The sequence below is a fragment of the Erithacus rubecula genome, assembly GCF_903797595.1.
Source record: "Erithacus rubecula genome assembly, contig: SUPER_Z_unloc_1, whole genome shotgun sequence".
In the NCBI taxonomy this organism is placed as follows: Eukaryota; Metazoa; Chordata; class Aves; order Passeriformes; family Muscicapidae; genus Erithacus; species Erithacus rubecula.
This window is the reverse complement of record NW_027635590.1, coordinates 218045-237127: the sequence shown is the minus strand read 5'-3', so window position 1 is coordinate 237127 and position 19083 is coordinate 218045. Positions and strand designations below refer to the sequence as shown.

Here is a 19083-nt window from a genome sequence, read left to right as displayed (position 1 = left end):
GCACGCCAGATAGGGAAAATGGGGGAGCTGAAAGGCTACAGCTTCCCGGAAGATACAGGGACTGGCGAGGAAGAGCCTTCCTCAAGAACCCCTTGCCGGTCTTGCCCGCTCCGAGGCTGAGGGTCCAACCTTTCTTTCAGAAGGCCACTGCAGGAGCAGGTGCTCCCCGAGGAGTCGCCGGGCCACCCTGTACCGGGGCAAATGGCACCACCACCCCCAGACCGGCTTCCACCCCCGGCGCTGCCGGCGCTCCCGGACGGCGCGTCCCGAGGGTGCGGCAATGGCCACTCGTCCCTCGAGCCCCGCCGCCCACGGGGTGCAATCCCACAGGGGTTCACCGGCCGTGCACCAAATAGGAGGGCTGCTGAGGACCGCCGGCCCCGCGGGCACGTAGGAGCCGTGCCGGGCAGCACCGCGTGTGGGTCTCGGTCCGCTCTCCGGCTGCATCAGAGCCGGCGACACACAGCAACGCGGTCACGGCGGTGCACGGAGGCTCACCGGCCTCCTGGCGAGCGCAAGAGCTGAGAAATAAATAAATAACATTAAGGGAGGGAGAGAAGGCAGGGACACGGAGACAAGCAGCAGCTCTCGGCAACGGAGCCCGCGGGGGTGTGCAAACCCCCGCCACCCCCTGCCCGAGCCGCGCGTCCCTCGCTGCGCTCCGCGGTGCGGGTCCGGCCGGAGGGTGACGTGCGGCCCCCCCCCGCGCCCCGCGGGTGGGAGGGAGGGCTGGGCAGCTCCGCCGCCCCCGGCCTCTCCGGGGGTCTTACTCTGCCCCCGCCACCCGCGACGGCCCGGTGGGCCGCCCCCTCCGTCCCCCCGCCCGCCGCGGCTCCCATCCATAATTAATCGCCTCCCCGCAGCCGCCGCGATAAGAGAGGGCGGGCGGGGACGAGGAGGCGGCGGCGACCGGGAGGCGGTGGGGGGAGCGTTGCGCGCTCGCCGCGCCCGGCTCACTGCGGCCGGCAGCTGCCTGCCGTGCGGAGCGGAGCGGAGGCGCAGCCGCCCCGTCGGGGAGCGCCGCGCTCGCATGGCCGCGCCGCGCCGCGCCGCCGCCGCCGCGGGGCCGGGGGGGGCCGCGGGAGGAGGATGAGGCGGACGGCGGGGCGGCGGCGGCGGCGGCGGCGCGGAGGATGAAGTGGAGCGTGCGGGGAGCCTGCGCCGCGCTCTCCAGCTGCCTCCTGCTCGCCTGCGCCCTCAGCGCCGCCGCCGTGGGCCTCAAGTGCTTCTCGCTGGGCTCGGAGCTCAAGGGCGAGCCCTTCCGCCTGGGCACCGCCGCCGGCGCCTTCTACTCGGGGCTGCTGCTGGCCGCCGGCCTCTCGCTGCTCGCCGCTGCGCTGCTCTGCTGTCGCCCGCCCGACGAGGCGCCCGTGGCGCCGGCACCGGCTCCGGCCCCGGCACCGGCCTCTGCTTTGGCCCCGGCCGGGGACCCAGACCCGGCGAGCGGCTGCCCCGGCGGGGCGGAGGCGGCGGCCGCGCCGTCGGGGCCGGTGGAGAAGGCGTCGCCCGGGGGGCGGCAGAACTTCCTGCTTCTGGGGGTGCTGGTGTTCATGCTGGGCGTGCTGAGCGCCTTCGCCGGCGCCGTCATCGACGGCGACACCGTGTCGCTGGTGGAGAGGAAGTACTCGCACTATTGCCTGCTGCAGCCCGGCGGCGCGGCCCGCCCGCGGAGCGGACCCGCGGCCCCCGACGGCACCGCCGCGGCGCTCCGCTGCCAGAAGCTGCGGGACTACCAGCAAGGCTTGGTGCTCTCCACCGTTTTCAACGCGCTGGAGTGCCTCCTGGGCCTGCTCAACCTGCTTCTCGTCAAGAACTACAAGGCCGCGCAGCAGCGCGGACGGAGGCGGCGGCGGCGGCGAGCGGCCCCGGCGGCGGCGGCGGCGGGCGGGCGGCGGCGGCGGCGGAGGGGCGGCGGCGGCGGGCGGCGGGCGCCGCGCCACAGCCAGGGCTCCCTCTTCTCCGGCGGCGAGCCCGAGCTCAGCCCCGGCGACTGCCCCTTCCAGGCTGTCTCCTACATCAACGTGGGCGTCTTCCACGTCTTCGACGAGGCCGGCGTGGAGGTGCACTGCGGCGGACATCCCTCCGTCGAGCTGCCCGGCTACTCGCCCATGGACCCCGAGCTCAACGCCTCCTACCCCTACTGCTACCCTCTGCCCAGCGAGCAGCCCCCCGCCTACGAGGAGATCTACCCCGGGGAGCCCTGCGCTCACGGCACCTAGCGCCGACCGCCGCCGGGGCGCCCCGCTCCGCGCCCGACCCGCGGGTCTCCGGGAGAGCCGGGAGCGGGCCCGTCGGCCCTCGCCGCCGCGGGGCTCGGGGACAGCTCTCGCACCACCGACGGGATGGTCCCGCCGCCGCGGACGCAGCGGGACACAGGCGGCGTGCCGCCGTGCCTCTGGCTCTGCGGAAGCTTCTCCTCCCTCCCTCCTTGCTCTCCCCTTCCTTCCCTCCCCCACGCGACCCTTCGTCCTCCGGCGGCTGAATTTTCCGAAGGCTGCGCAAGAAACGCCTAAGGGTTGGTTCCTCCCGTCGCCTCTCCTCTGTAGCCAAGTTTAGTTCCCTTCAAGTGATTCATCAGTCTCCAGCTTTAGCAGTCCAGAGTTACCCATTTATGATAACCAGCCAGTGTAAGGAAAAGGTGTCATGAAGCTTCTTTACCTCTCAAAAGAGCTAAATTTCTAAACAACGCAGAGACATTTGTGTCACGTTTACTAGAGGTGTATTGGGGATCTTTAACGTTTACACTACTCCTTGGGAGAATTGAGTTCTGTTTTAAGATTTAGTGAGTTAAAACATTCGTTGGTCTTGTAAGATGCACATTGAGAAAAACCTGCACTTTGAAAAAGAAACAGGAAAAAAATCAACAACGTTTTTGTACACTAACGTGCCTGCTTTTGTTGATAACTTCTTACTGTAAAAGCTTTCAGAAGTCTATAGTGAAAATGTTTGGTAAATTCACTGCAGTTTAAAATTGATGATTAGTTCCTTTACTAAAATAACTGAGATGTTGCTAGGATATGGCAGTTAAAAAGGAAGTCCAAATGTAGTACACATTCCTTTTTGTAAACAGGTTCCGTGTTTTTAATGCAAGGCAGGATTTCTTTTTGTTTTGCACAGGTGAAGGGTATAATTCTATTTTGTACAACTACATGGTTTACTTTGTAAAGAGTTCCATTTTAGCTGTTACAATTCATCAATCTGGTAAGCTTGAATATTAAAAGTTTTATTTGAAAAAAATATATTTATTGTAAACAGCCTTAACTGGTGCAGTAGTCACAGTTTTAAAGGATAAAAAAATATATAAACCATCCTGGAAGACACCTTCCAAATGTGTTTTCAAAACAGTATTTATACTCCTATTTTAAAGCAAGGGATTTTTGTTTGTTTGCTTGCTTTGTTTGTTTATTTAAAGAAAGGCCAGTCTAATTTCTGAAAAGGGGGAGGGGGGAAGTGATGGGATCGTTAACGATGGGATCGTATGCTGTTAACTCTTTGTGAACTTTGAGGTATTAAAAAGGGTTTCTGCAAAGAGAAAAGTGCTAAATTCTCCCTTTGGGTTCTGCTGTGGAATGCCAGTACCAGAGAGTATAAAAAAGTGTTAATTGAAGAGAATCAGATGCGGCATGTTTTATTACATCATTTGAGAACAGACAAAGGCTTGATTTCATGTTGCACGAAGAACCAAAAAGCATCTTGCTCTCCTAGTTGCATATTGGTTCAAAACCCCTCCTCGAGTTAAGGCATATTGAAATGAAGTATTGCAAAATAACCTTTTTGTTAATCCTGTGTTTGGAGCCTGCTGCATAATGCCAGTGTATCAGCTACCCAGGGTCTGGGGGGGTGGGGGGAAGGTGGAAGAGAGGAGGGGAGGCAGAGTGGAGAGAGAGTTAGGAGTATGCTAAGTTACAGTCTATTTCTGTGGTTCATGGAAAATTATTTTGAACTTTTTAGCTGCAGAGAGGCTGACGTAATTTGCAGCCTTAGAACTGGAGAGAGAGAGATTTGATTCTAAAATATTCAAATATCTGCACTGTTGTTTTCTAAAATGTTTTGACTTGCACACTTTGTATAATCTAAAATGCAGAATGCCTGGATAGTCTTAAAGTTGCAAACTGATGTCTGTGAACCTCACAATTAAAGCTCTAATCTAGAGAAGAGTGAAAAGCAGCAGTTGCCAATTTGTCAAGTAGTTCTAAATAGCAGACATTTAAAATAGAGCTCCTTTTGGCCGGCAGATTTCCTGGTGTGGAATGCCAGTCTAAAACATATGCCCTAGCTAAGTCCCATTTTAGTACTGAAGACTGGTTTTATGCTGCCTCTCTGCAGATGCACCTTCTTAACCCCTTGTGGGAAAGTGAGAAGTCCTGCAATCTTTGCCTATAATACTGATTTCTCGACAAGACTAATTCCATAGCATATGTTATTGCTCATAAAAACAAGATTCTGCAAAATGAGTAACTAAAACAGGGAGGCTAAATTCTCATGTAGGTCTCCAATTGAATGAGTTTATGAGACAGCATAGTACCTGATACTGAATTAAATGGGAACTTCTAGACTGCAGAGTGATTTTGGAAAGCAGACAAACCAGCTAGGTGCCTAAATACAGATGCAAATGTGTAATAATAGTTGGTTTTTGAAAAATTGGCTATGTACATTGTAGTTCATGGAAGTTGTATCCTAGTTTTACTTAAGGAATTGATTTTGTTGTCATAAAAAGACAGCATTTTACTTAAGATAATTATTTTAGGAATTATGAACTAGATAATTCTGAAACTCCAGATGTTCCAAAGATCAGTGCTCAGGGAAATAAATGGAAAGTCAAGAAAGCTACCTATTATACTCAATTGTTTTAATGTAAACAGTTTTAGACTATGGATTTTTAAGATTGTTAAAGTCATAACTTTTTTTTATATGTATGTGTGTGTACATGCCTGTGTAAGTGTGTTTGTGTTTTATTTAAGTCTTTTCAGGATGCCATTGAATTAGAATATTTATTTGCAGCTCAGTTTTAATCCCCAAAATTCTAGTTTTCTTCATTTGGGCTTTTATCCCTGAATAGTTTGGTTTAGTGGTGGACAAATTGCCAGAATAATGTCCAAGTCAGACTCCCACAGAAGCCAGTAGGCGTTGTTTCATTGACTTCAGTGGATCTGGGCACAAATGATATGTAACACCTACTCTAAATAATCTTCAAAGTAATCTTGATCTTCTGGCATGACAGGATGCAGCAGTGGCATGTTATTTCTCAGTTATTTGTGATTTGTATGGATAGCAGTATTAGGGGAGGTCACCTATGGTATTATACACGTGTTTTTAAAAGCAGGAACAGGAATTGGCAGGCAAATTGACCAAACAAGCCATGTTTTATTAAAGATGGTATATCAGTGTTTCAGGTATCTGGTGATTAACTTTTCTGATTAAACAAAAAACAAAACACCACACAAATTTATTTCTCAGTGGGAAGAAACTTATAAATACAGGATATGAGATGAAGCTTCACAGGCATGATTGCAGTATTGTGAAGCTGTTTTTAGTAAACCTGAATCATCATTCTATCTTCTGAGCAATAATGTTAGAGTGTATAAACTATACTGTGCCAAAATTGAAAATAGGCTGGTGTGGGAAGCATTGGAGCTTAGGTTAATTACCTGAGAGGCCTCCTACTGTCCCTTTATTTCCCATTCTCCATCACAATCCAGGATTGTCTAGGTGAATGCAAACCTAATGTCTCTGAAGGGTGATAACTGCAAGGCTTCTGCCTTAAGTAGCAAAACCAGGGAGAACCGAAGAGAAACATGTATGTGCTGTGAAATCTCCATTTTGCCTACCTGAAGTAATGACAAGACTTCTTTTTGCCCTACGGCTTGTTGTTTTAGTTTGCTTCCAGCTTTACTCTCATCTGTTCAAAGGGAGGGAAGAACAGGCTCAATGCTACTGTTTTGGTCACAGTGAAGTACTGATTTAGCAGCAGACTGCTCTCAGCTTTCGTGTCCCTTCTGCAGGTAATAGTGGCTAGTCAAGGTCTCAAACAGTGGAAAATCAAGTCTGCTCTCTTTGATGAGACAGGATTTGCCTTCATGTGGAAAAAATTTATTCCCACCAGCCTATTAGCAATTCACATGAATTATTTTCACACTCCAACATCCTTGCTTAAATCTTACTTATACTTTGCATTGTAATTGACAGACAGAATATACATGAATCTAAAAACAGGAAAAAATTATGTTAGAGGGAAATTGTATTAAAATAGTACAGATTTTACTCAAAAGTTTGATTTCACTGTAGGACTTCTTTGGTTCACCAAAAAGTGCTATGGCGGCTGGTATAATTTAGATATATTTCAGACATACTGTTTAATAATCAGAAAAGGTTTCTGAATGTTCACATGAGAACGGCAATCTGTTTCTGCTTTTGGATATAGTACATATGAAAACCTTTTCTTCATTTTGCCATTTAATCCAAGATTGATCCTCAAGAAAATGTCAGTAATTGATCTTGTAACTTTAGGATCAATAAAATAAGTTTTAAAGCACAGCATATCCTATAAGAAAAGCCTAATGCTCTTCATTTCATATTCTTTATTGTCTTAGGTGGATGTCTAATAGTACAACTGAAACTAGTATTTAATTACCATTTTCATTACAAAAACTTGGTTTACAGAGACTTACAACTTGTACAAGTGAAACTATGATATAAAATTCCAGGTTTTACCATGAAGTTGAGTCTGTTTCTATAAGTCAGGTATTTCTCAGTTACAAGATGTTCAAATATTTTAGATAAATTCTGCTGGTAAAAATCTGTTCATTTCATATGAAGGCACTCTATACATGTGCTAGAGTTACCTCTCTTTAATGCAGGTGCATATTTCCAATTAAAATGCATAAGGGTAAGATTCAAATTTGTCATCGTCACTGTCCGGTTTTTAAATTCCTTATTTATCTCTCTGTAGTTAATGACATGGGGCTAGGGCTCGGTGTACATTGCAGAATCAGCATCTAATAACAGTTTAGCAGATAACAGATAAACTTCAGGAAGTCCACAGACTAATGGAGTTGTGGGGGAAAAGCTTCAATTACCTGTTGTAACAATTCAGCATACAGTGTTTCCTGCCCCAAAGGAGGCACTGCCCAAACAAAATAACTAGAAGAAATCTGAGATTTGAAAATTGAGTATATTGTGCCCTCATTCTTAAAATTCTGCAATTCTGTCCCAGCACAGCTTTCAAAGAGTGAAAACCTCAAATTTGTCTTGTAGTAATATGGCCTAAGTAACTCCTCACTTCTTTTTGCCAGGTGTGCTATGTACTTTCTAGCCAAGGTTCAGGCACCATGGTGAAGTTCAGTTGAAGTTTATGGCTGTGTCTCCCTGGTGTCAGCCCGGATAGTCTGTAATTGAAGATCAAGTCATCTAAGCAGCCATAAGATACTCCTGGGTGAATTTCCTATGCAGAAGAAAGTCCTGCTATCCTGTTTCATTCTTTTTTCAGACCCAAACACCTTAAACTTCAGTGAATTTACCTTGAGGCAGGAGCGGAGATGACATTACAGTTTACCACTACTTTGGTTGTGGAATTTTAGGTGTCTGGAAGACCTCCTTAAGCTTTGTGGAAGGAAACACTTCTAGTGAAAAACACATACTGACTCATCACCAGAACACAGAAAAGTCGAGTGTAGATGTATTCCCATAGCAATAGAACATAGCAGACGTTCCCAGGGTTTCACTTAGGGATTACTTCTGGCATGGGTCTGTCTGATGGGGAAGTTTCATTTTATGGTCTTTGCAAATGAATCATTTGCTTCGCTTCAGCAGGTAGAATTTAAACACCTACTAAATACCTCAAGCATCCTTACCAGTTTGTCTCCTCTGTGGCCATTGTTAGCAGAGGATAAAGTGAAGTGTGGGAGGAGAGAAAGCTTATCATGATCCTCTTAATGGGTTCAGAGGACTAAACATTCCAAAACATTCATTGGTTTTGTATTAATATTGGAGAATGGAAGAATACCTATAATATCTAAAAGGATTATTTTCCAGAATTTATATTTTTGGAAACCTAATACTTAGGTTTAGAGAAGGTTCTTTCAGAATTTGCTTTTTCTCTCAGGTTCTACATTTTAAATGAAAGCTCATCTCACAAAAATACTCAATGAAATCTCCAGGCATTTAAATTATTAAATTTAGGGAGATTAAGTAGATCTGTCCTACAAATTACTGACTGCCACCAGTTCTTGTAGAGGTCATATAAGGAATTTGACACATGGTGAAGATGACTTATTTGCCAATGTTCAAATTCTGGCATTTCCTCACAAATGAAGGAGGCAACAGCATGAAATTGTGCTACAAAAAAAAAAAAAAAAAAAAAAAAAAAGAGAGAATTCCAGTCAATCAGACAGTCATGAGTTTTGCATGAGGTAAAAGTCTCAAGGTCTATGTAGCTGCCATCCATTCATGATTAAAACGAATGCCCACACAAGGGATTGTCGGTGGTATATATGAGTAGAAGCTGATCTTGCTACAGCTAGGTCCAATGGCTCCTAGAAACATGGAAAAGTCCTACTAAAGAAGCTCATACTTTCACTGGAAAGGAAAGAACCACTGAGAATTTTCTATTTCCTTGCATTTTCGTGTATTTACCATTTCCTGAATGACACAGAAGCTACTGGTGTATGCAGATTGTCTAAATTAGACTCCCAGGAAAGGAAATGTAAGTGTTGAAAACTACTTAATCTGTCCAAAATCTTTTGATGTGTAATCAAAAGCTATGTTAATTCCAGTAGCATATCCTCCTGATCTGGGCACTCAAAATCACTAGAATTGAAAAAAATTACTACCACCAAAATAAGACTAGAAGGCTGAAAAAAAAAAATCATCTTCTGCTTTCTGATTCATCTTTTGCTCTAAATCAAAAAGAAAGAGATTCTGATACAGCTCTTTGTGAAACTGTTGCTAAGAAATATGGTTTGTTATCCTGAATGGAACATAAGGGTGCTTCTCTCAACAAACTGGGAGATGATAGCTGCACAGAAATGTGTTTGGCTAGCACAGAGACTTCCTTATCAGTAATGTCCTTGGAAAGCTACCAGAAATGTATTGAAAGGCACCATCATCATCCAGGCTTACCTGGACCATTGTTTACTGTACTGAGCTTCATGTTCCCCTAAGCAATGGAGCTTGTCTTGCCGGTGGGAACAAACATCTGTCTCCTGTGACGCAGTAATCCGGGAGCTGGATACGTGCAGGGAGCTCTGGGAGTCAGCCTGTCGAGGAGGGGAAGGTGGGATGTGCACAGCCCAAACGCTGTTCTGTGCTACAGCAATGAGGAAAGCAGGTTGCTGTCACAATGCAAGTTCCAGGTTTCTTGTGCAGTGGTCCTGGGGTGCAGCAGGAGCTTGGCTGCATTTGGGGAGATGCCTCGTTTCTGCTAAAGTGAGCTGTTCAAACCAAGTGGAATGGGAAGAGCAATAAATGTCTTTATTGCTACCCCCTCCCACCCCCTCCAACAAAACAAAGTATTCCAATTGCAGACCTTTACAACAGAGGTGTTAAGCTTGTCTTAGATTCAATATTTATCCTTTGCTCCCTCTAGCAGCTTCTCCAAAGGAGCAGCTCAGGTGCACACTGTCTCTTGCCTCTTTGCTTAGGGGAGACCCTGCTAATGGTGTACTGAATTACTCAATCAGCTGGTGGGGCAATAAATAGAAATGAGCAATGAACAGTATTTGGCACATTACAGGAGCTATGAGCTGGTTTAGGCTGTTCTTCACTGAAGGGCTGTGGCAATTCTTGTCTGCTTAAAGTCTGCAAGATCCAGAGGCACAAGAATGAGGATCCCTGTTGGAAGTTTTCCTGAATGAATTTATCTCGAAAGTCAAAAAACAACTGTTCCCGTGTTTCAGTAAATGCATCTTGGCATCCAAGCATAAAAAGGAAAAAAGCATAAACAGGGCAGAAGAGTTGATTCATTCATGGTTCATTAATTTTTCATCAAGGTCAGCAAAAAGACAAACATTAGTGTTAACATCTCAGATTCAGAGAATTGCTTCATTGTAAGAGGTTTTGAAGCTGACTGATAAGGAAGCAGCAGAAAGTACACCAAAAGAAAATTGATATTTCACAATGCTACTGTCAGACCATTCATAATGTTAGCAAAGGCTAACAAGACCATGAATTTCAACTTCCCTTATACATGCAACTGGAAATGCAGCAAGTCTCTAGATGATATTAAAAAACTTCTACACATGACTAGATTAGACTTCAGTCCAGTACCCTCTGTGTTCATAGCTACATGTTGGGACTTTCCAGCTGTGTGTGTGGTGTGGGGGTGTGTGTGTGTGAGAAATATGTGTGTGTGTGAAAAATGTGTATGCTGGCTGTTGACAGATGGCCATCTTCATCTTCCCTACTGCCACTGCAGAGCCAAGCACGTCCATTCTGTTCAGCACTGCAGCAGAACATTAGAGCACCCCACTCAGCCACTCAATCTCAGCAGAAGTGTAGGCACTGCCAGCATCGTGCAGCCACACCTGGCTCTTCCTCTGTCACACTCCTTCAGGGGCCCCAGTGGAACCTGCAGGCCTGTGATACCACCAGAGATACCACCAGAGTTTTTCTCAAGAAAAAAAGGCAAGCAGGGTACTGTTCAGATCCTCAGCTTCTCACTCTATGCTGCAGGCCCCTGAGATCCTCAGCAGCACCCAAGGGCGCAGCACACCAGGTCAGGTGCCAAAAGAAGTGCCTTTGTTTCCCAGGGGAGGAATCACAAGAACACACAGAAGAGAGACCACAGCACTGATCTCCCTAACTTACAGAGTTTTGTAGTTAGATATAGACAGGGCCAGGGTGCTGTCCTGTGATCCCCAGTGCCTACAGCTTATCACCTGATGCACATTTGATACAGGGGGAAGCAGAGGGAACAGAATTACAATCACATTATCCAGTCAAATTAAATACTGATGGACCAGGCAAGGAGCAGATCAGAGGCAACCAAATTCCCATCCTGCCCTCTCCTGGGTACATACCTAGAGAACTTCAATAGGCAGGGATTTTGTGAGGGGTAGCTTTAGTTGCATCAAGTGGAAAGAACACCCCTGTATGCAGCAAATGTCAGGGTATTTGCCCCCAAAATGGTCACCTTATTACAGCAATATGGAAACCCAAAAGAAATTCCCAGGAAAGGTAATGCAAACAGAGTGATCCAGCTTAAACATATGTAAACAGAGTTAAAGCTGATCTCTTGAAATTCCCCACTTCTTCTTTCTTTTGGAACAGTCACATAATTTTGTTCTTTGCATTTTCAGCTCCAGCTTTCAGGAAAGATAGAAGTTGGTAGGAGGCAGACACTGATAAAGGCTGTACTGGCAAAGTGTCAGGTAAAGGGAAACCATTTTTACATTTCTGCTCTGACAAGAGAGGACAATATATTCTAGCCTGAAAGCTTAGATGGCAGAAGCAGCAGTGATTAATTGCTCTAATTAGGGCTCTAAATAGGAAAGAGTGAGTTTCCTGAGCTATTGCGAGCTAAATTTCCTCGCTTCTATGAATATCTGTATTGCTCAGAGGAGATGGGCATCAGAGTGCATCATCAGAACAAACATTTACCCACTTCACCCTAGAAATACCACTTCAACCTCAACACAAATAACCAATGCAAAGAGACAACAAGCTATTTTGTTACCTGGGAGGCAGCATAACAGTCCAGCTCATCTGCTTCCCTAAAGAGATCATAAATCAGAGAAAGACAGAACCATGGAATGGCCTGTATTGGAAGGGTCCTTAAAGATCATCTAGTTCCAACACTCCTGCCACGGACAGGGAGAACTTTTGCTAGACCAGGATGCTCCAGCCTCCATCCAACCTGGCCTTGAACATTTTAAAGGATGGGGCAGCCACAGCTTCTTTGTTTCGGTGCCTCACCACCCTTACAGTGAAGATTTATTTCCTTATATCTAATCTAAACTCACTCTCTTCCAGTTTGAAGTAATTTCTCCTTGGCCTGTCACTACATGCTCTTGGACATATCTCTCCCCTTTCTTGTGGGTTCCCTTCAGTTACTGAAAGGCCAAATTAGATCACCCTGAAGCTGCCTCTTCTCCAGGCTTAAAAATCCCAAATCTCTCAGCCTTTCTTCATAGGAGAGCTGCTTCATTCCTCTGATCATCTCAGTGGCCTCTCTGTTGCAACAGGTCCATGTCCCTTCTGTGCTGGGACCCCAGAGCTGGATGCAGAGTCCTTGTACTCAAATTCTTGCATGAAAATGGGTGAGCTGCTGATTACCACACCACCACTTGCTAGTTTTAGTGAGCTATGAATTTCTGCTGGCCACCAGAGATTTTTCTGTAACAGGGATGGTATCTTAATCCTTCTGTTTTCTTGGCTGATGTTTATACCCTTCCACCTCCACCTGCCTTTCAGCCACCAGTGGATAAATGTCAGGTCCTGATTCTGACTTCTTCAATGTGGACAAATGGAAATAAAATCACTACAGTCAATAGAATTATGCAAAAAACCCTACCTCATATCACCAGAAGGAGAAAAGATCACTCAAAATGCTGACTGTCAGCTTTGCAAAATGCAAAATCCTGAGTACATTTCTTTAAAAAAAAAAAAAAAGCTGGAAAGTGTTTAGCAAAAAAATCCACAACATTCTTGTTGGAATATATCCTACACAGCCCGGGAGTCAGCCAACTTTAGCAACACTCTTCTGTCATATGCAGGAAAAAGCTTTTGCTTCAGCTGAGTCCAGCTGCTTCTTATTGACAATCAGATGTACTGGCACAGAGAGCATCTAATCTGGATTGTGGCCATCCACAAGTAGCTAGAAGCACAAAAATAATAATGGTTCATCATTGCACGCTGATTTATATGAGGTAGGCACTGACATGCATATGTGCATTATTTTTTTTCTTTCAGTCTTTGTTTGAGCTCCTCACTTGCCTGACTAATAAAACACACTGACAAAGGCCACCAGGAAAGGAGGAGCTTAGCATATGTGCATGCCAACAGCACTTCATGCTCAGTAAGTACAGGGTTCCTTTCATTGCCTGTGCCTGTCAGAGGAGTCTCTACAGTGCTACATCACCAGAGAGTCTGCTATCAGGGCTGCAGAGGACTGCAGGCTGGTCTGAGAAATGTTCCTACTGGTGAAGCAAAGCAGAGCAGAAATATGCAAAGCAAGCCTTGCTGCTGATTGTACCCTCTCATTTGTATGCTCAACACTCTTCCAGTAATGAATCATCAGCCCAAGTTCTGCTCAGCTCATCATGGCTAGAAATGCTGCAATAGCACCAAACTGGGTGGGGGACACAGATTCGTCTCAAATGACCGAGCAGAGAAGATAGTGGATGGATACGAAGCTGGCAAAATTATACCTTGCTGGTGTTGGAAGTGTCATAATATGCAAGTATCCATAACAGAGTTGAATAGAGGAGAGATGCACCATGACAAGGTGTCTGCAGTGCAATGTGCATCTGTGGTGAAGCAAATGTTATTCCCCTCTTGTCAGAGCACTCTAGAGTACAGCAAAATTGCACAGCTATGTCCACATTTCCTCTAGTGAGGAAAACTTTCAGTGTCATGACAGGGGAAAGCAATGAATGCCATGGGGAAAGAACACTCCATCCCTTTCCAATCATCCAAATAATCTAGGGGAAAACCACAATGTTTTAGACCAAATGCTTCATACATCCCCAACCAGAAAGGCACACTCTGTTCCAGGAGTCTGCAGCACTTATCTTAACATGGTGCGTGGAAATTGCACCCTGCTGAGCCAAAGAAGGGAACTACCAGTCCCATGGGCAACTGAGGCCACCTATGATCTTCTTCCTAGTCATCCCTTCTCTGGAAAAAGATGCACCTGTGCCTGCCAAGAACAAAGCTTACAGAGCAACACAGTAGTTTTTTTCCAAGATTTTATGATGAGAGAGTGAGGGTGTTTTTTTGTTTACAGCTCAGCTTTGGTTACAGAGATTTATGTGTCAGCTTAGCCAAGTGGAACAAAGCAGAGGGCTGGAAGAACAAGAGGGCCACACCAACTCTAAGGTACTGCCTTTAGCCAAAGTTGAAACTCGTGCAAAATTCTCCCTGTCTTGGTGCCCTTCAGGGGAATAGCAACAGGTGAATAAATCCCAAATGCAGAGGAACTTAAAGATGCACTGATGCCATGTATAATAAAGGGGAGACATGTCTAAGCACAATTTCAAAATTAAAAATCTAAAATCAATTTTGTAAGGTGACACTTCGACATGGAGCCATTCATCTCCAGTGTCAGTGGTCTCTCAGTTCCTAGAGGATCTCAGTACCTGCTTATTTTAGAGGTCTACATTAGGCCTCTGCAAGCTTTGCCATCAAGGAAATTTGGAATTCCTAATAAAGCCAATCCTGAGGAAACATAGATAGTATGGTTTCCTGTTTTGCCATGTAAGAGGAACAATGGCAGGATCACATACGTCATCTTCAGAAACAAGGAAACATATATGGATAAAGGAGTAATTAAATGGAGATAGAAAATGAGGAAAGGAACTTGAAAAGATGAGTTTTTAGGAGAGCACAGATAAAACAGAGATCACAACAGCTTTATTCTATAAAATACACAGACTGGCCATGCATCTCAGTTAATGACTGGAGAAGTATTTTCTTCCTCATGGATTGGCCACCTGGCTCCGTAGACGATGCCTGCTCCTTTTCCTCTATCTCTATCCAGACACTGCTGCCTTTGACGTTTTTGCTGCCTGGCAGTATTGTGGAAGGAGGTAGCAGCTCTCTGTGCCATTACAACCAGAACAGATAGTGCCCGTGGGCCAAAAGCCCTGCACAAACACATTAGCCCCAAGAATTAAGACACTTCCTTTTCCTGCTATATTGTTGCTAGGGAGCTCCTGAGACTCCCCTGGATACAATGCAAGGGATAACAAAATGCTGTCATCTGTCTGAACTGAACAGTAACTGCTACCAACAGTTTCTCTTATGTTCTCTCTTTTTTTTCTTTTTTTCTTTTTTTCTTTTTTTTCCTTTTTTTTTTTTTTTCTTTTTTTTTTTAATTTGTTTCCTTTACCCCTCATTTGTCCCCAAAACCAAGGTATTACCTAGGGTTGGTTTGGCACAGGCAAGAGAGCAATAAAACCACATAGAGTCAGCCTTGCTTATTGTGCAGACACTACAGCAGCACTGAAGCAACACCAAAGCTGCTTTGGGTGTCAGCAGCTCAGTCCTGCTGGGAGAGGCAGGGATGTGTTCAAGGCTGTGACCTCATGCTTACATCGAACCCAGGTCCTCATTACATAAGGTAGCAGCACTCCCAGGGTGCATCCACAGCACATCCTTGCCTCTTAGTCGCTCTCCTTGCTTGCCTGAGGTATCTGTTTATGCACACCTCAAAATACACATAGCAAATTAGATTTTGAGTTGAAGCCAAAGAAATAAATACCTTCTTGTAAATCACTGTGGCCCATGTGCTGCCTGTGAGGATGCAGGCTGGGGAAGAGCAGAAGAAGAAATGTCAGATTGGCTGGAATTATGAAGTAAAGCCAGAAAGGCAAAAGTGCTCCAAGTACAACTGTGATGCCTTTGCCAGCAAAATTTGAAGATGATTTTATCTGTTGAATTTCCAAATGAGCCAAGATTCAAACATGCAACATCATTGAAGTCTTGTTCATGTAGCTTTCAGCTTCCTGAAAATCTCATTGTTTCTTTATACCCCAAATATTTAATGTCAAATCACAGCATAGATCCTATCTGCAGAATCTGCACAACCAGAACAGCAGGTACAGACAGTCACTGCTTCAGATCTAGCTGAGACCAGGTACCAACACTGATTTATCATGTCAGCTTAAGCAATAATAAAAAAGTCTGCCCAAGGCTCTCAGTGGTCTAACCCATCTCAGTTACAATAAAATCTCAGCAATATTAAAATAATTCTACTAGTCATCTCCAAAATCTTCTTAATAATCATCCATTGTTACTGGGGCCACCTATAGTGTGAAGGCAGATAAGCCCATCTCCAGCCTTTCAGTGAGAAGAATACTGCCTATTCTCAGCAGGTACTGCTACTGGCATCCCCAGGGAAAATTAATTTCCTGGCTCCCTTCCAGGAAAAGTTAACCTGCGAGTCCCCAAGATCAGCCAGAGCATAGGTGGGGGCCAAGGTGGTGTGACCTCTCATTCCACATACTTTCCTAAACCAGGACAGAGATGCTGAGTGACTGATATTGGAACATTTATTTTTCTCTGCTTTTCATATGCTTTTCCCTCACCTGTGAAAGGGAGTTCCCGTGTTTCTCCTTTTGCAGAAACTTGCCCTGCAGAAGAATGACATCTTGTCCCCACCTTGGGCCTGCCCTGGCACACAGAGCCCAGACCTTGGAGCATAAGTGGGATGCAGCAGAAGGTTATTAGCCCAGCTTCTGTCTATTAACGCTGGCCACACCACCACTAAGCTCCCACTGGTGCTCCAGAGGTTCAGGCTGCTCCGTCTGGTGCAGAGGGAAGGGAGCACCAGGTCAGAGATCCGGCAGTCCTGAGCTGGAGGTGCCTCTCAGACATACAAAGCAGGTGCTACAGTAAGATCACACAGCAGCCAAGCCCAGCAGGGTGTGTGGGGTGGCACCCTTCCTCCCCAGGGCCAGCAGGCACACAGCAGATCTGAGCTCAACAGGAGACATTTACCTGCTGCTCTCAGGCCTGCCTCAGAATCTGGCAGTGCTCAACAGTTATTCAAGAGCCAAGGGAGACATTGGGAAGAAGTCTTGACTCCCTGAAGGGAAGAAATATTCTGCAGGGAGACCAAACAAATTACAGGGCTGGGCAATCACCACCTGTGTGACATTTAACAAGGGAAGGTGTCGTTTCTGCACATGGGACAGGGTTACCATGGATGTATGGACAGATTAGGGAACAGGAGGCTGGAGAGTAGTGTCATGGGAAGGGGTCTGGGGGTCCTGGTCGATGGCAACATGAACATGAGCCAACAGTGCCCTGGCAGCCAGGATGGCCACCTGTGTCCTGGGACATCAGGGACAGCATCACAGCTGGGCAAGGGAGGGGATTGTCCTGCTCTGCTGTAACTCAGCACCAGCTCATCCTTCTTCCCTCCAGGCAGCTTCTGGGCAGGGCATTTGTTCTCACCATAAGCCATACCACAATATAATACCCACAGATACAAGGTAAGCAATGACACCAGACATAGCAGAATGAGCTGGCTCATTCTGTCCCCAGAGGTGCTCTGTGATGCTGATAGAGCCCATTCTCACTAGATTCTGCCCCTTTAGGATGTGTTTACTGCATTCACACCTCTCTTAATCTGTAGGGGATGAATCATCTCTGCCCCATCCTAGGGCACCACAAGCAGCAGTGCAATAACCTCTGCTCCCAAGCCACACAGGCCCAGCAAAGGGTTACCTCAACAGAGAGACATGAAACCCCTATCCTTTGTCGGCCCCTTGTGCCCACCCTTTGGGATGATAACTCAAAACTGCAAAACCAGAAATGAAACCTGATGGCCATGTTCTGCATAAAAGATATGATCTTTGCAGTGTCGAATCACCTGCTACATTTCACCTCCTCTTCTCTTCACAGATGTTTAAAGGATGAAAAAAGGATGCCAGTTCATATGTTTCTTCTCCAAACAACAGCTTCAGGGTTGTGATGAAAGAAAATAATTAAAGTTAAAAAAAAACCCTAAAAACAAAAATATCTGTAAAATGGACTGATTTTTTATACTTCCTCATGAACCACCATCATTGAAAATGGCTTCTGAGAATACAACACCAAGAATTCCCTGCAGAGAAGGAAACCCAAGCCTTTTAAAGTGTTATTAACACTCATGTCAGGACTCCTCTGATTTTCTCTCTTCCTTTGTCACCCTCAGCCTTATACATCATCTCCCATTCTATTTTGCTCAGCTAGGCACATCCTTGATCTGTATTTCTGAGATGATGCCACCTCAACAAGGCCAGGAATAATCAGTAGTACATACACAGCATAACCTAACTTAAGCATGTGAGCTGGAAGCATGTACTCTGCAGTCATTAGACAGAGAAAAGGGCTCTTTCAAAGCACAAAGCAAGGCAGGAACCTAATTTAGCTGCACTGAATTGCCCTCTGGAAAAGAACAAGGTGCTTGATGATGAATCAGGAAGAAAGTCTCTCTCAATAATTGAGGATTTACCAAATACACCCAAATGAAGTGTCACACAAGCTCCAGGAGCAGGGGCTGCCCCAAGAGCAGGGAAGAAGGCTGGCTGGGCAGCACCAGGCTCACGGGGACCCTGCCATGGGCTGGAGCACACACTGCTCCAGAAGTCAGGAGGGGAGGGCCACCTGCACCCTCGATGGCCAGCAGCTGCCCAAGCACACACAATCCCTTAGCATTTTCCTTTCCCTGAGCTCCAGCCCACGGAGGCTGTGCTGCTGCACGTGCCATCCCAGCTCCTGGAGATGAGCCCTGCCAGCAGGCAGAGCACAGCCCTGCTCTGCTCAGTGCTGCTCAGAGGGTGGTTTCCATTACTGCCTGACCCCCGCGGGCAGGCAAGTGCCGTAATTCAGCTGCTTGGCTAAAAATAGCAGGAGAGACTTCCCCTTCTCCCTTTGGACTGTTCACTGAAAGCTCTCCACACCGATCCAGCCACTTTAACTGTTGTCTGCCTCTTCCCTTCACCAGCCTTTCAAAGAACTGATATTCTCTGCCCCTACACCTCATACCCACTCTACCCACCTCTTCTCTGCCATGCCACTTCAGACTTTTCTGTCTCTGCTGCCTTTGCAGCTGCATCCTACCCTTGCAAGTTCCCTTTCCCCACAGCTATTTGCACTGTCACGTTTAGGGCACCACATATGCCACAGAGGATGCATGAAGCCATAATTTTGGGCACAGCCACGTTGCTGACATGCCCTCTGATGGGGACAGCTGGCAGGAGTCTGCAGGCATCTGCACTGATGGGTTTGAAGCTTTGCAAACCAGAGAGCAAACAAAGGGCCAAGCAATGTGATCCTTCAGACAGCATCCACCCTCCTGTGGCAGCTCAGCAGGTGAGCAGCTGGCTGGGTGCCCGAGCACTGGGAAGAGGGCTGAGAGGATGGACTGAGGCACCCTGG

The 19083-nt window shown here is 46.5% G+C and overlaps 1 protein-coding gene across 1 annotated transcript; it reads left to right on the top strand.

The window, feature by feature from the left end:
* Nucleotides 1-1090: 1090 nt before the first annotated feature.
* TMEM271 (transmembrane protein 271) lies at nucleotides 1091-7214 on the top strand. Its single transcript, XM_079330894.1, has one exon. The coding sequence runs from the start codon at nucleotides 1134-1136 to the stop codon at nucleotides 2217-2219; it is 1086 nt and encodes a 361-aa protein (XP_079187020.1). The 5' UTR covers nucleotides 1091-1133; the 3' UTR covers nucleotides 2220-7214.
* The last annotated feature ends 11869 nt before the right edge of the window (nucleotides 7215-19083 follow it).